Below are 16,196 nucleotides of genomic sequence, written 5' to 3'. Positions count from 1 at the left end.
GGCAGAAACCACTGGGTCGGGAGGGAGTTTGGGGCAGCTTCTCAGACAAGCAAGCACAGAGCTGCCACCCGACCCCGTAACCCACCGCCAGCCACGTCCCTGGGAGAGGCAAACACACGAGTCCACACAGAACTTCGCACAAGGGCTCATGGAGGCAGGGCTCACGACAGCCCGTGGTAGAAACCACCCAAACGCCCCTCAGCTGGGGGCCCCGCACACAGGAGGAGGCAGACCGACACGGACACATGCGGACGTGCACGGACACGCATGCACACGCGCGCACACATGCCCACACGCACACACGCTGTGGCGTGCACGAGCCTCCAAAACAGCAGGCGCAGTGAGAGGAGCCGGACGCCAAGGGTCACACAGCACACGACATCACTTGCGCGACCTTCCAGAACGGGCACGTCCAGAGGCAGGACAACAGTGGTGGCCTAGGGCTGGGGGTGGGGACAGGACCTGAGGGGGAGGGTAATGACCGCTAAGAGGTTCGGGGTGCTTTTGAAGCAAGGAAATGCTCAAACTGGCGGGACAGTGGCCGCCGGGCTCTGTCACTGGACTGAGAGCCGCTGCCTTGCACGGTGGAAATGGGCGCACAGGGTGCTGGGTGAGCTCCTACCCCAGAAAGCTGCCCAGTGCTGGAAAGAAGAAGCCGGCAGCTGCGTCTTGGTTCTGCAGAGTCACAGCCCCCCTGGAGCCCCTCCTGAGGTCACACCGCTATGGGGACCGAGCCAGGCCCGGCACAGCGCCAGGCTTGCTTTTGCCCTCCTGCCTCTGGGAGTCCTGCTTTCGCTCAGCGGGGAGGCACAGAGCTGCGCACTGGGGCAGGGTGCCCAGCAGGCAAAGGGGCACGAGGGGAGGCATTTCCGCTGGCGTCCTGGGCCTGGGGCGGGGTCTCTGTCCCCCACACAGGGGGGCCTTGCTGGAGAGGATCTGCGACCCTAAGCAGCAGGCCGGGGGGCTCCTTCCCCACACCCCAGGACCCCGGGGCCAGGCTCCTCCCCTCTGGACCTCGGCGTACCCACAGGGGAGAGGAGGACATGGACCCACGGACCGTAAGACCCCAGGAGCCACCCAGGGACCGAGGTGGGCCTTGTGCCCCCTTCCCCCAGCAGTGGGGCATGCGAGTTTTTCATCAGGAAAGACCCAGACTAAATTTATGCCTGGGCCGGAGCACGGCTGCGGGGAGGTCAGGCTCAGCCCCCACCCTGGCCTCCTGACGCAGTTCCCCTTCCCCTGGGGGGGTTTCCATTGTTCTGGTGGCTCCCAACCGGCGCACTCACTTCCCGTTCCCCGCTGAGAGGAAGCCGGGATTCCTGGCCCCTTTCCTCGCTCTCTCTGCGCCTGTCAGGAAACCGAAAGCTGATGACACTACCAGGCGGCTGTGGAGCCGAGGTCGTGGACTGGGGTGCTGGGGGACCTCAGGGCCCCTCCCCCCGGCTCTGTACTTGGGATCACAGGCCCCTTGGGCATCTGGTGGAGTCTCGGACCCCTGTTCCCTGCGTCCCAGGAAAGCCCCAGCACAAACTGCCCGGCGTGCTGGGGTTCAGAGGCCTCCAGACCTGTCCCAGGGCTCCCAGACCCTCCATGCCCTGATCTGATACTTAGGGAAACTGAGGCAGGGAAGTCTTCCGGCTCCTAATGCCCCTGACTTCACTGGTGCCCATGACGACCCTAAGGGTGCCAGCTGGGCTCCCTGGGGAGGGGACTCCCGCGCCGCTGTCCGCAAGCCTCCACTGACCGCTGGGGTGGTAGGCGGTCACGGACAGGGTGCCAGCAGCCGGCCTGGGGGACAGGGACCAGCTTATCTGTCCCCCAAGGCTGGCGCACCCCCCACCCATGCCCCTCACAGAGGCCGGGAGTGTTTCGGCTCTGGGTTAGAGGTCAGGCTCTGCCAGTGACCATCTCTGTGGCCCCGAGAGGTCATTCCTCCTCCATAAACAGGGTCCGATCCTGGCCCCAGGCTCGCTCGCAGGGGGAGCACGAGCGTGGTGCTGACGGGCCTCGGCGGTCGCTCCTGTTAGCTTCGCAGCTCTCCCTCTCCCTCAGCGGGCAGGGCGGTGGGACAGGATGGCCCCTCGAGCGGGGCTGGGCCCTCGCCCACTCCACCCACCTGCCCCCTTCGCAAGATCTTCCCTTTCTGTCCCAGGAGATAGAGTGTTTTTTCCCCCGTCCACATGGATGGCCGCCCCACCCGCCAGGCTTGGCAAATTGCAGCCGGACTCTGAGTGGGGCTTCCGTCCAGGGAGCCGGGGGGGAGGGCAAGTCCCCCTTCCTCAGCCCCCACAAAGGAGGGAGCCCCAAGGGGGTGGTGGTGGGCTCCACAGCCTGGAGGAGCCGGGGTTCCAGGCGAAGCCGGCACTGGGACAAACTGGGGGGTTGGGACTGAGGACCCTGAAGGTGACCCTCCAGGGTCCCAACGCCGGGCTTTGGCCTGGGTTTGGCCTGACCACAAATGCCCGCCCCCGGAGCTTCCAGGCAGGACCCAGGGTCCACCTCAACCTCAAGCTGACCAACAGCCCCGGCACAGTGGAGGGGCGTCTCCTGGAGGCGCCCGGTGGCCAGGGACACACTGCACACTCACGGCAGAAGGGGCACAGGGGGACCCCCTCAGCTCACTCTCCAGTGGGCAGCCGCTTCTCTGCCCACTGCCCAGACCCGACGCTCTGGGACATTCACTGGGCCTGTAGCTTGCAGGCGGCTCGGCCACGCCGAAGCCCAGAGCTCGGCACCCTGGGGACCACATGGCCCCCCACGTGCCCCATGGCTGGCTCTCAGCCCACCCAGGCGTCTCGTCTATAAAAGGAGTCTTCTCCCCATGTACAGAAAGAATAGTACGGCGCTAGCCCCGCGAAGTCATCAGAATGGCTGAAGTCAGACACAAGGCAGTAGCAGGTGCCAACGAGGGTGTGAGGCACCCAGAACCCCCCAGCCCTCGGGGGTGACCTGGGCAGTCCCTGGTGTCGTGTGTCTCCTGAGGCCAGTAATTCTCCTGGAGAAGGCCCAGATATAGGCACCCAAGAGAAATGCCAACACCCCGGCACAAAAATGTTCAGAACAGCACGGCTGGTAACAGCTAACAGCGGCAGTGTGCGCGCGGCCCTGTCCTCCCCGTGGAAGACGGAGCTGCCCAGAGGACGGGCGAGCCGCTGCCAGCCACACAGCCGCACCGAGCGTGCGCAGACACGCCTGGAGTGGGAGAGGCGGGACGCACGGGCGCACCGTGCCGCACCATGTACTTAGAACTCAAAGCGGATGAACCACGCTGTGCGAGTGGGGCGCGGGCACCTGGGCGGGGACGGGGCATCCCCTGGGGGGATGCACGCTCCCCCTCCCCCCACACCTCCGTGCACAACTGCATGGTAACACGTACATGGAACTGCTTCGGCCGGGCGCCCGTCTGGGTGGGGCGGTGGCGGGTGGCCCTTTGCACCCCTGCTAAGGGCCAGCTCTGTCCCCGAGGGAGCGAGGCAAACGGGGTGTGTCTCTGCTCCAGGGAGCTGGTGCTCAGGAAGGGGGTTCAGGCCACAAGTGTGAGGGATCAGACACGGTCCCCAGTGCCATGGGAAGCCCTCAGTTCTGCTGAAGCTCGGAGGTCACATGAACTGATGTCACCTTCACAAAGAACTGGGGTGCGGCCAGGGGTGCCCCACAGGCTGAGGAGGAGGTCCCCCAGGCAGGAAGCATGGTGGCCCAGACCAGAATGGGACAGCAGCTGGTGGGACATGCTCTGGCGGCAGAGCCCATGGGGACACAAAGACAGAGTGAAGGCTGTGTCCTGGGCCTCCGGCCTGAGCAGTGGCGGACCAGCGATGGGAAGGTTGTCCTTACCGGCAGCTAAGGTCTGGGAAGCAGCGCAGAGAAGGGTCTCCCGCTGCTCGCCCCCACCCCTCAGGCTCCCCATCTGGCTGACCCAGCTCCCAGCTCCCACTGGCTGACCTTGGACGAGCACGGTCCCCTGGGGGCCTCAGTCACATCACCTGAAGGTAATTTCGTGAGTGCCGTGCACAGCGCCTGGCCCGGGGCGCTTCCAGCAGGCGCACCGGGCAGGGGGCAGCGGGCAGTGGGGGAGACGATGGAGCACAAAGACCCCCAGGCTCCCTAGAAAACCTCCGATTCCCTTTGGGACCTCACCCAGCTCAGGTGCAGACCTGGCCCAGGGGTAGCCAGCCCCCGCTGCGGATGGTCACTGGGCCGCCGCACCCCTTGGTGAAGGCTCAGCACATCTGGTGAGAGGCCGGGCCCAGCCTGGCTGACGGAGCCACCCTGTCCTGAGGCCGCGGCCGCTCTGGGGGGGAACAGGAAGCCCCATCTCTCTGCCGCGGCTCTTCTCCCTCCTTCCTGCAGCCCGGCTCACACACCTCGCCTGGGGCCCCTCGGCCTCAAGCCGGCCTCCGCTGGGGGCCTGGTCTACCCCCTCCCGGGGCTGCAGAGGCCCAAAGCTCAGGGGTGGGGGGGTGCCAGGAGGACCTCGAAGGCCCTGGCGGATCTCTGCCACGCCCCACGGCCTGACCAGCGCGCTCAGGGAAGGTAAGGCGGCGAGACCCCTTTCCAACAACTTCGGAACATTCACAGCTGGGGAGGCAGCTGCGACCATCCAGCCCTACTGACCATGGGGTGGATGGGGAAACTGAGGCCCAGAGCCTCCGGCAACAGAAAGTGAAGCTGGGACCAGTTCCCCCAGCCTTGGACGCCATGCCGGAAGCCGGCTGGGCTCTAGGCCCAGGTCTCCGAGCTGCCCAGGTGTGGACAGCGGACTGCCGGGGCCCACCGTGCCCTCAGGGGACGCGGGCCCAGGTCAGACTCCCAGTGATGACTCCCTGCCGGTGAGCCGTGTGTTCCCGGACCCTAAACAGGGACCGTTAGAGGTGGGAGGAGGCCCTGCCTCTCGTGGGGGGGAGGGTAGCCCCGGCCTGCCCCGGTGGAGCCCCCTGCCGCCGTCCTAGCACCCCGGGGGGGCCTGTGGGGCAGAAAGCACATCTCGCCCCTCTCTAGGGCCCCAGGACCTCCTGGAGTCCAAGGAAGTGTCACCTTCCACCTCTGTCCTCCACCTGTACCCCCCCGCAGGGCAGACCCCGAGGAGCTGAGCCCCGTTTAGGGCAGGACCCTCGGCCACCTCCCGCACTGGCCCTTGAGACTCTAGGAGCCTGAGTGCAGCGCCTGGAGGGGCGAGTGGCAAGTCGAGGCAAGGCCGTCCCTTGGCGCCCTGATCCAAAGCCGGCTCTCCGTGGATTGGTTCTGATCTCCGCTCAGGGAGGGGCTGGGGGCAGGGCAGAGCGGGTCAGGAGGCAAGCGCGGACCCGTGGGGGGCTCACAGAGCCTGCTGGCAGCAGGCAGAGCCGGCGCCCCACCCTGGCTGGCTCCCAGGGGCTGGGGAGACCGACTTTCTTCCCTCTCGCCCTGTATGTATTGCACGTCTGTGCTCTGGAGAGTCTTTCCAGAAAGTTCCCTCACATGGCCGAGCTTTAACGGGAGGCGGAGACATTCACCATCCACTGTTGGGCTCCTTAGCTACTCCCAGGTCAGCCTGCCCTCGGCAGGGAAGGTCGGGGGACTGGGGGCTGCCCCCGGGGAAGCCCCGTCTGAGAGAAGAGAGCAGCTGTCTTGATCCTGACCCGTTCTAGCCCTCTGCCTCGCGGCTCACCTGGGGCAAGTGTCTTCTCTCTCCCAGGCCTCAGTTTCTCTGTACACAAAAGAGGCTGGCTGCAGCCGGCCCTGGTGTCTGCAGGGGCTCGGAGCCCATCTCTGGGTGTGGGTCTGGGTGGGGCGGGCAGCGGGGGCAGAGCCCAGCTTGGACCCTACCCTCTAGTGAGGCCCCCAGCCCTGTGCCCACAGCAGACCCCCAACCCTGCAAGCTGTGGGGGTGGGGAGGAGGCTGGTCCCTCTTGCTCTCAGCATTCCCGTGGGGGATTTTCCAAGCGGCTCCCCCTCCTCCCTCTTGGCCAGGACACCCAGCTAGGTGGGGCCAGAGGGAGGTAAGGGCGAGCAGGGGTGTTCCGGCTGTGGGTGGGCACGGGCTGATCCCAGAGCAGGGCACAAACCTCCGGGACAACCAGCAGAGGTCTGGCGTGGCCCTGCTGGATCGGGGACCCTTGGCCAACTGTGTGGTCCGGGTGCGTCCTCAGGAGCTGCCCAGGTCCTCTTGGGTCTCCAGCCACCCACGATCCCAGCAACCAAGGCCCAACCTGCAGGCTCCCAGCACCACCTAAACAAGGACACCGGAGTCAGTCAGTCCAGGGGCTGGGGGTGAACCCCGGGGCCAAACAGAGGAAGCACCCCTGGTGGTCTCCCAAAGGCCCTACGTTCCTCCATCTCCATGCCCAGCCCTGGCACTCACTCCTCTGCCTGCTGGAGGCCGAGGGAGGGGAGAGGGCTGGGGGATGTGCTCTGCCTGCCCCCGGGAGAGGACCCCGGCGGGTGCACCTCCAGGAGCAGGGGCTCACTGCCCCCCGGGGTAGCCCCTTCCTGGAGAAGGCCCGAATCTCTGGGCTGGTGACTGCCCTCCCTGACCCCCCCCTCAGCCACTCTGGGCCTCAGGGGCTGTGTCCGGACCACCAGCCTACCTTGCCCATCCCCTCCCAGGGTGGGGGTCCCTCCAGATTCCCACACTGGGCATACACATCTGGGGGTGCAGGTGCCTGGCCTGGGGAGAGTCCAGGGTCAGAGCACAGACAGTCCCTCCTGCGGAACTTCAGTAACATGGCTGATGGGCCCAGAAGGTGGCTTCCCAGTGTGCCACGTCCTCTGTCACACGCTGAGACCCGCAGGTTCCAGGCTTGCCGGCCGGGCCTTCGCCTGGTCTCCGGCTGCCTCGGAGATAGACTCTGAAATCCCAGGGGACCGCTCCCCCACCCCTGCCCACAATCCGGCCAGGCCACCCCCTGGATGCCCCCCCCCACCCCCCGGTCCCAGGGCCTCCTGTTTGTTCGCTGGCCGCTCCCTGTTATCAGCGAGGGACACACACAGGAAGTCCGGCCGGGAAGGGCCCATCCCAATCCTGATTTACACGGGATGGAGCATAAAAAGCCGCCCTTCCTTGCCCCGGGAGGAGCCTCCCCGCCCGCAGACGGCTGCCCCGCACGGCCCAGCTGAGAGCTCCGCGGTCAGGCCAGGCAGGCACCTCTGGAGGCGCTCGGAGCGGCCAGGCAGGGCAGGATCCACCTCTGGCCTGAGCGGGCAGTGATGGGGGCCGTGGCCAAGCCCTGGCCCGGGCAGTATCAGGTATGGCAGGGGTGGCCTCGGGGACAGGGAGCGGGCCAAGCGGGGCGAGCACGCCCTTGGCTCCCACCGACCTGCTGGCCGAGGCACCTGTCGGCTGGGTGCCTGCCCGCCAGCTCTGCACCCTGGCCTCCGGGCCGGGCACCATCTTGCTCTTCTCCGTGATGGTGCCATTCCCACCGCGTTGGGGACACCCAGGCCCCTTGGCCAAGGGCCCCCGTTGTGGGTGGCCTGGTCTAGACCGATTCTGGCCTGCTTGGCTGGGACACTGAGCTCTGGGTGGTCCAGCAGCCACTGTGACCCCTGAGAGGAGAAGCCCGATGCGGCCTGTGGCCTACCCCTCCACACGCCCTCCCGGCCGACTGCCTTCCTGGAGAAGCTCCTAAGGTTGGCTGGGCTCTCCTCTCAAAGCTGGGGGTCCCAGGGCCACCCAAGTGTGGGCAAGCCCTCCCAACATGGGTCTGGGAGGGGAGGCGGAGGGGGCCCTGGCCTCACGCAGAGGAAGCCCAAAGCCAGATCTATGGCCAGGCTCCTTGGATGCGCTGAGGGGACAAGAGCGGCCCCCCATGTCCTGCCGGGCTGGCTTCGGGGGCACGGGTGAGGTCCTCAGGCACAGGGACGGCCCACCTGGGACCCTAGAGGAGCCCCGGCTCTCCCTCTCCCCTCCTCCAGCCGGAGTGCCCGAGTCCCCAGCCAAGACCCCCGGCCCCCACTGGAGGCCTCCGCTGCTGCCGTGGTCCCACGGCCACGGCCGCGGTCTGTCTGGGGAAGCCCCGTGGTTCACATGAAGAAGCAGAACATGAGGCCTCGGCCCGGCCCCGGGTTAGCAGCCGAGTGAGGGCCAGGGGCCCAGCTGGGCTGCAGGGTCAGGGACAGGATGGGGGCAGGGGACTGGGTGGGGAAGGTCTCCCCTAGGCCTGGCTCTTAACTCTTCCCTGCCCGGGTCTGAGTGAGGGCTGCCCTGCTCAGGTTCAGGGGCCAGGGGACCTGAAGTCCTCCAGCGGCAGGAGCCTGTCATGATTACAAGCGTCCCAGCCACAGCTACCCCAGCTGCCCTCAGACCATCTGCCAGGGGGCTCTCAGGGCCCTCTCATCCTGGGGGCTTCTGTCCAGCCATCGGGGTCCCCTCCTGTCCTTTAGCTCCCATGTACCGAAGTGGGCCCTAACCTGACACCCCAAGCTACTAGCTCTCCAAGAAGCCCTCCCCTTCCCCAAGAAGGACCCTCACCCAGCATCCTGGGCTTTGCAGTCATGCCCAGCAGCCTGTCCATCCCCGTCTCCTGGGACCCGAGGCAGGTCTGGCTCCGCCTGGAGGCTGAGGGTGTGAGCCACAGGCAACACTCGGAAAGACCCATTCAGCTCTGGCCGTCGCCGCCATCCCAGCCCCTGGGCATCAGGGTGACCAAGGTTGTGCGCTAACCCACAGTATGGCTCTGACCAGCAGAGTCCGGCTGGGGGGAAGTACCAGGAGCCCTGCCCACTGGAAGAGCAGCTGCCACCACTGTCCGGGGGAATGACAGAGCCCCCTTCTCCAGGTGAGTCCCACAGCAAGCTTCAGATGCTCTGGGCACAAGGAGGGGGGTCCAGCTGGGCCTGGGAACATCCTACACACACATACACTTAGGTGACCGGGGTCCAGGCCCCGCTTCAAGGGCAGAACCCGCCGAGGGGAGCAGGCCCTGCGCCTGGCATGCAATGAGGGCCGTGAGAGTCATGGTGTGGATGTGACCAAATAATTCCTGGCGGGTGGGGCGTGACTGCTCCTGGTTCCGGTCCCCCCCGCCTTGGTGGGCACTGCTGTCGGGAGGGGCTGCTTTAGCCCACCTGACACGTGCAGAAATGGAGTCCAGGAGGCCCGGGGGAGGGGGGCTGCCGGGCGTGGTCTTGACCCTAACCCTAACCCAATGGGAGTCCCACAGAGCCCCTCACCTGACGCACTGGTTGAGAGGTCGCACCTAGGCTCTGGCCAGGCTCTGCCAAGCCACAGCTCTCCGTGTGACCTCGTGCAAATACGGGTGCCCGGGCCTCAGGGGTCATTCTGCCCACCCTACCGTGACTGCAAAGTCGCGGTCCCCTTTAGTCCGTGCCTGCTGCCTAGTGAGCTGGCCCTTGCGACGGCCATCCGCACGGTTCGGTGCCCAGCCTGCGAGTTCGAGGGCCTCCCCCTCCCCCGACCAGAACGGGCTCCCCACGCGGCCTCCGGACACCTGACCGCGTCCCAGTCCTGCGTCCCCTGCGGCCGCGCGTCCTGCTGCGGGGTCGGCGCCGGCCCGGGAGGGGCGGTGGCGCGCTCAGGCGGGTGCGCGTCCGGCGTCCCGGGCTCGGGCTGACTCACTGCCCTGCCCGCGGGGCGCCGTGCGCCGCGGACCTCAGTGTCCCTATCTGCGCAATGGGGGCGGGCGGGGGGGCTCGGAGCCCACCCGGGGCGGGCGGGGGGCGGGGTCGGGGCGGGGCGGCGGGCGGGGCCGGGGCCCCTCGGCGCGGCGGCGGCGGCGGCGGCGGCGGCGGCGGCGGCGGCGGCGCGTGCGCGCCCGGCTCGGGCGGTGAGTGCGGAGGGAGCGGGCTCCGGGCCGGGGGGCGCGGGGGGCGCGGGGGGCGCCGAGGGCGGGGTCCGCTCGCCGCGCGCTGGGGGCGGGGGAGGCCGGGGGCCCGGGCGCGCGCGGAGCCGGGGGGCGACGCAGCGCGACCGCGGGGAGCCGAGAGGTGAGCGGGCCGGGGGCGCCGGGGCTGCGGCGCGGGGGCGCGACCCCAGCCCTGCCCGGCCGCGCGCCGGGTCCGGAGAATGGGCCCAGCGGCCTCCGGGAAGGGCGCCCCCTGCCGGTAGCAGGCGACGAGCCGGGCCGCGCGGGGAGGGGGGGTCGGGGCGGGGGGGGGGCGCGGCAGCCCCTCACTCGCGTCGGGCCCTGAGCGTCCCCGCAGGGCCTGGCTCGGGGCCTCGCGGGCCCCAGACCCCGCGCCTGTCTCCATCCTCACCCGCACCCCGCGGTCCGCCGCGCAGGGGGAGGGGAGCTGGGGCCGGCGGCGGGGAGGACGCTTCCCCATGGCCTGTCACCGCGCCTTTCCGCCCTCCCAGGGTCCTAACGTCCAGGGCGGCCCTCGCGGCGGAGGGGGGCCCGGGGCGCCGCTCTGCGGCGAGGCCGGCCCCTCCCTCTGCGGCCGCAGCCCTCCCGGGGGGCGCTGCGGGGACGCCGCGCGGGCAGGTGGGCGGGAGGGGGCGGGCTGGGCTGCCGCTGACCCTCGGGGAGGGCGGGACGCGACCGCTCATCCACCTGAGACGCCGCGGCCGCCCCCGCCCGGGCGCCCCCGCCCCAGCTGGGCTGCAAAGGGAAATGAGACTGTGGCCCAGCGCAGGCTGGCGGGCGGCCTTCGGGGCCCAGGAGGAAGCCTGACTTGGAGAATTGAGTCTCCGCTGTCACAAGCGCGGGCCACTTCTAAGCGGCTGTCAGTGAGTGGGGGCGGGGCTGGGGTGGGAATGGGGGGCCCAGTTACATCTGCCGGAGGCGAGCCTCCCCCTACCTCGGGCAGGCAAGGCACAGCCTCCGTGGGACCCTCGTGTGCGCCTGCCCAGCCCCCAGGCACTGCGGCCACCTCTGCCTTCCCAGGGCCGCTCCCCGCAGGGCCGCTCCCGGGGCCCACTTGTTCCCGGCCGTTCAATTCTTGCCTAGACCCCCAGGAATGCCCCCAAGAGTGTGCTCCCCCCAGGGTCCACTCCCAGAGTTCCTCTTCCCACGCTGGCCCACAGGACATGACCCTGCCTCATACTAAGTCCCAACACTGCGGCTTCCCTTCTTGGGCCCCACAGAGAACAGGGTGCGGGAGGGACTCTCCTCTAGCTGCCTTCTGCCTCACCCGGGTCAGTGGGCTGCCGTGGGCCAGGGCGACCTTCTGCCTCACCCCGGTCAGTGGGCTGCCGTGGGCCAGGGCGACCTTCTGCCTCACCCGGGTCTGTGGGCTGCGGTGGGCCAGGGCGACCTCCTGCCTCACCCGGGTCTGTGGGCTGCCGTGGGCCAGGGTGAGGGCTCCGCTCCCAGCTGACCGCGTGACCTGTCACGGCATCACTCTCCCCGTGCGGTCAAGCTTGGCCGGCCTGAGCGCTCAGCAGCGGCTCATGGTGGTCACTCCGTGTGGGACCAGTTGTCAAGTAGAGGAGGGGCCTCTGAGACCCTTGTGGTGTCTTTGAGGAAACTGAGTCCCAGAGAAGGGGGTGACCCCACCCAGATTCCACGTCCTGCCACACAGAAGTCCAGCTTTCTTCCATGTCCTTCCTGCTGGGTGCCCTGCAGGGCCAGGGGCTGCCTGCCCGGCCAGACCCAGCCCCTTGGGGGCCTCGGTGGGGTGTCTGGAGGGCCCCGTCTACCCAGGTGCTTGCCGCACGTGCAGACAGCCGCCCCCTCCCCCCCACCGCACAGGCCCCTGGGCTCGTCGCAGACCATTCCCTCTGGGTTGGGCTTTCTCACATTCCCAGGAATGCTCTCCCGGGTCCCTGGCGTCCATCCCCAGAAGAGAAGGATGGCATTTGGCTCCACTGGCCTGTGGGGAGGGCAGCTCCAGCCCTCCCCCCGCAACTGTCCTGGGAGCCCTGGAGCAGACTGGTCAGACCCCAGGGCAGGAGTGCCCCCTCCCACGCAGGCTCTACCCCACTCTGTGCAGGGCCATATGGCTCCTCACGCTGACCCCTCCTAGACTCCCAGGCCACCCCCCGCGGCCGGCTCCCCGTGCGGCAGGTGAGGGCGTTGAAGGCCAGAAGGACCGAGCCAGCCGGACTGGGGTCTGGCTCTGCCCACTCCCATCCCGTCTGCAGACCGGGATGGGGACTCCCCTGCCGTGACACGAGAGCACTAAATCCAGCCCCGGTGCTCCCCCTGGGCCCCCACCTTCCTAAGTGAACGTTGCTGGAGCTGCAGCTGCCATCAGACGGAGAAGCCTCTGGCCCCAGGAGAGGGGGCCGGCTTCCGTTGCTGCCATCGGGGCCCTTCGTGCTGGGGAGAGGGCTGGCCCGCCTCGCTGAGGGGGCGGGAGGAGGGGGCGGCTGCTGCCGCCACTGCCCCCGGGGGCTCTCCTGCAGTGGGAGGTCCCAGCAAAGCGGCTGAGCGGGGCAGGTGTCCCAGAGCCAGGGAACAGGCTCAAGGAGGGATCTGCAGAGGGGTTTACGGGGTATGCCTTGTGCTCCAGGCCCCCCTGAGGAGAAGGCCACCCCCCCCGCAGACGCGGGCCATGTTCAGCCCCAGGGAGCTGCTGCTGCTGTGGCTCCTGGTGCCGGCGGTGGGTGGCACTGAGCGCGTCTTCCGGCCTGGGTGAGTCAGAGTGTGGGGGCCTGGGCCTCTGGGTGCTGCTGTGCCGAGGGTGGGCAGCCAGGAGCCCTCAGGGCAACCCCCAGTACGGGGGGGGGGCATGGCTCTTCCTTGTCACTCTTGATGAGGGTCCTTCCTGTGGGCACGCTGGGAAGCCCCTTCCCCAGATCCTCGGCTCCCTTGGTTCCGGGGCTGGAAGACTCTGGGCTCTGGGCTGGGACCTGTGGGACTGACTGGCCGGCGCCCGCATCTCTGTAGCCGCAGGGTGTGTGCCGTCAGGGCTCCCAGGGGCCCCGAGTCCGAGTCCTTCGTGCAGCGCGTGTACCAGCCCTTCCTCACCACCTGTGATGGGCACCGAGCCTGCAGCACCTACCGGTGAGCGCCCTGCCCCCGCAGTGCCCCCACCCGCCACACATCAACGCCCCCCACCCCCGCCCAGGCCCTCGCAGGAGGGCTGTGCTACCCCAGGTGGGAAGCCTGGGCCCACGTCCCAGTGGATGGCGGAGGCCGATGCCCGTTTTGACTCGGGCAGTCTTGGCCTCAGGATGTGGCCGTAGTAACGTCAGACGTCAGCCCCTTCCTGCTCCCCCACCCTCATCTCTGGGGGGGCTCACTATCCTGTCTGCTGCCCTCTGCTTTTGGGGTGCTGGCTACAATTTCTCATCCATTTGACATGATGCCTGCCTCGCCAAATCCTGCCTCGAGCTCCGGTGGGCACCCCTCTCCCCATGGCGGCCCCCGACGGTCACCCCCCTGGCTGGCCCCCTGCACAAGGGGTGTGTCCTCCGGCGCTCAGCTGTGGAAATGCGGCTTAATGAGATTCCGCTGTCTGTGGTCTGTGGGGTTCTCAAAGCCCTTCCTGTGGGACATCCCACCCCCCGCACTGGCCAAGAAGGTGGGGGCAGTGTGGGTGGGGCCCAGCAAGGGGCGGGGCCCTGCTCCCTGTCCCTTTCCCTGAGCCGGCTGGCCTAGGAGGGGCCCGTTGGTGAGTGCCCCCCTTCCCCACCTGCTCAGGGGAGGGCCCGGGAGTCTGGGACTCTGACGCTGTGGTTTGAGCTGTGCTGGTAGGGGGCACCCTCAGCGTCCATGGGTCCAGCACCCAGGGGGGAAAGGCGGGCTGGAGAACCTGGGAGACCACCGGTGCTGCCACTGACTCGCTGTCCCCACCCACCGCGCAGGACCATCTACAGGACCGCCTACCGCCGCAGCCCAGGGCCGGCTGCCCCCAGGCCCCGCTATGCCTGCTGCCCCGGCTGGAAGAGGACCAGTGGGTTCCCCAGGGCCTGCGGAGCAGGTGAGAGGGGCACAGCTGTCCCCGGGCCCCGCAGACCCAGGCGGAGCACCTGCTACTTCCATCTGAGTGGACTGCCTCCTTGCTGTGCGGCTCCCCTTCCTTGGCTGCCCCCCGCGGCGCCCTGGGGACCTCCCTCCATTTGTGACGGGCCCTCCCTTCGACAGCGATATGCCGGCCACCCTGCCAGAACGGAGGGACCTGTGTCCAGCCAGGCCGCTGTCACTGCCCTGCAGGATGGCAGGGTGACACCTGCCAGACAGGTGAGGCTGCCTGCCGTCCTCCTGGGGGGTAAGGGTCCTCTGGGGCCCTCGCCAGGTGTCGGGGGTGGCCCACGAACAGGTCCGTGTTGAGGGGGATCGGTGTGGGTGCCACTCCCTAGCAGACGCCCCTTTTCCTGCAGATGTGGATGAGTGCAGGGCTGGACAGGGTACCTGTCCCCAGTACTGTGTCAACACTGCGGGCAGTTACTGGTGTCAGTGTCGGGAAGGGCACGACCAGTCTGCAGATGGTGAGCTCTGCCTGCCCAAGACAGGGACCCCCAGGGTAGCCCCGAACCCCACAACAGGTAAACTTCCCAGGCGTCCCCCATCCTTGCTGCTCTGCTTGGAAGGGGTCGGGGAGGGCGGGGGGAGGAGGTGGGCCTCATCCTGCCAATCGGTGCTGGGCGCACTGGGGGCTGCTGGCCATCTCCCCAACCTGGGCAGAAGTGGGGGTGATTCTTGGGGGGGCACTGTGGGGAGGGTTGCCGAGACGGGGGCCTCATCTCAGCCGAGAGAGTGGAAGCCGGCGCCGCAGGGTCTTCTCCACATCCTGCCACCGCAGCCGGGAGACGCCACACCTTTGCTGGCGACGGGACATTATTACTTTTGGTACGCGCTGTGACACTTCAAACTCGTACCGTGAGTAATAATGCGCTGTCGGCAGCTCGGCACCAGGAGCACCCGGTGGACCTCGGCTTGGACGGCTCAGTGCAGCAGGGACCCTGGTGCGGAGGGGCAGGGCACAGCTGCCTGGGGCGCTAACGGGGCAGGGCCGCCCCCCAGACTTCAGGCCGCCCCAGCTGCCTAGGATGGGGGAGGGGCTTAAGCCCCATCCGCACCCCCCCAGGGCTGTGCCACCTCACTCTGCGAGGCCGAGAGGCCTCGGCATGGGGACCAGAAGCCAGGCTGGGGCGTGGGCCTGGGAGCCCGGCCTGCCTGACTCGGGGCTGGGATCTCCCCAGGCGTGGACAGCGCCGTCGAGGAGGAAGTGCAGAGACTCCGGTCACGGGTGGACGTCCTAGAGCAGGTGAGGCCTGGCCCCACACTGTCTCCTGTGGTGCAGCTCAGGCCCTCGGGGGTTGTGGGGCTCCGTGGGGGTGGCCCCGGGAAGAAGGCCTCCTGGGTACTGACAGCCCAGGCCAGGCAGGGCGAGCAGGCCTGGGGGCCCCAGAAGAGGAGGGGCCAGGCTTGGCCGTGCCTCCGCCCCCAGCAGCACAGAGTTCCTACCCCTACCTTTGTCCCTGCAGCCCAGGGGGCCGTTGGCCTGGTAACCCCTTGGAAGCTCTAGCACACCCCCCCCCCCAGCTCCTCTGACCCGGGGCTCCAGGCTTTGGGGACCACTGTCTGGCAGGCTCGCGAGGTGTCCATCTGCCCATGCACCTGGCTCTCCTGGCACAGACGCTCCCTCTGGTGGACATCCAGGGCCCTGCAGAGCCTTTACTGGCCACAGAGGTCCCTAAAAGCCTTGTGGGACAGAGGGTCTCTTCTCCTGGGCCCACAGAAGCTGCAGCTGGTGCTCGCCCCACTGCACAGCCTGGCCTCGAGGGCCCTGGAGCACGGGCTCCCGGACCCCAGCAGCCTCCTGGCTCACTCCTTCCAGCAGCTGGACCGCATCGACTCTCTGAGCGAGCAGATCTCCTTCCTGGAGGAGCAGCTGGGGTCCTGTGAGTGCCACCCCCTCCCCACAGATCTCCCTGGGAGCGTGGGACCTGCGCCCAGTCTGTGCCCACAGAGACGAGAGACTGGGGCAGGGCAGCCGTAGTCTGAGGGAGCGGATCTGCCTGGAGTGGGGGAAGGTGGTGGAGAGTGGTGACCCCTGACCTCAGCCCTTCGTCTGTCCGCAGGTTCCTGCAAGGAGGAGCTGTGACAGGTGGCCCGGGTCCTTGGCTCTGGCTACTGAGAGCCTCGCCCACTGTGCTGGGTCGGGCGGGAGGGGGGTTTCCAGCCAAGGCAGGGTGGGAGGAGGGGTCCTCCTAGGTGTGATCCTGCCGCAGCCGGGCCCGCAGCAGCAAGCGGGCCTGGGGCTGGGGGTGGGGAGACACGAGGGTCTCGCTTGCCGGGGGGCATGTTGGGGGACTGCTCATCTGTGTCAGAATAAAACAAAGGTTCAGGAGCCACTGTGTCCTTGGT

The 16,196-nt window shown here is 68.3% G+C and overlaps 1 protein-coding gene across 2 annotated transcripts; it reads left to right on the top strand.

Moving 5' to 3' along the window:
• Positions 1-4,358: 4,358 nt before the first annotated feature.
• EGFL7 (EGF like domain multiple 7) lies at positions 4,359-16,178 on the top strand. 2 transcript variants are annotated; one of them, XM_080820753.1, is made up of 10 exons: positions 4,359-4,533; positions 8,666-8,756; positions 12,394-12,515; positions 12,771-12,887; positions 13,691-13,806; positions 13,971-14,066; positions 14,207-14,371; positions 15,029-15,093; positions 15,568-15,730; positions 15,911-16,178. In XM_080820753.1, the coding sequence occupies exons 3-10, from the start codon at positions 12,436-12,438 to the stop codon at positions 15,931-15,933; spliced, it is 825 nt and encodes a 274-aa protein (XP_080676879.1). In that variant the 5' UTR covers positions 4,359-4,533; positions 8,666-8,756; positions 12,394-12,435; the 3' UTR covers positions 15,934-16,178. The 2 variants fall into 2 exon arrangements, with proteins under 2 accessions (XP_080676879.1, XP_080676878.1); XM_080820752.1 differs by lacking the exon at positions 4,359-4,533 and adding an exon at positions 7,003-7,224.
• Positions 16,179-16,196: the final 18 nt, after the last annotated feature.

This window comes from Martes martes (assembly GCF_963455335.1).
Source record: "Martes martes genome assembly, chromosome: 12".
Taxonomy (NCBI): Eukaryota; Metazoa; Chordata; class Mammalia; order Carnivora; family Mustelidae; genus Martes; species Martes martes.
This window is presented reverse-complemented; position numbering and strand designations above follow the sequence as displayed.

What these genes read in the sequence shown, in the direction of transcription:
- EGFL7 (XM_080820753.1), top strand. Translation starts at nt 12,436, where the DNA reads ATGTTCAGCCCCAGGGAGCTGCTGCTGCTGTGGCTCCTGGTGCCGGCG. An exon ending in CCCCAGGGCCTGCGGAGCAG is followed by an intron (nt 13,807 to 13,970) that starts GTGAGAGGGGCA and finishes TCCCTTCGACAG; the next exon opens with CGATATGCCGGCCACCCTGC. An exon ending in AGCCCCGAACCCCACAACAG is followed by an intron (nt 14,372 to 15,028) that starts GTAAACTTCCCA and finishes GGATCTCCCCAG; the next exon opens with GCGTGGACAGCGCCGTCGAG.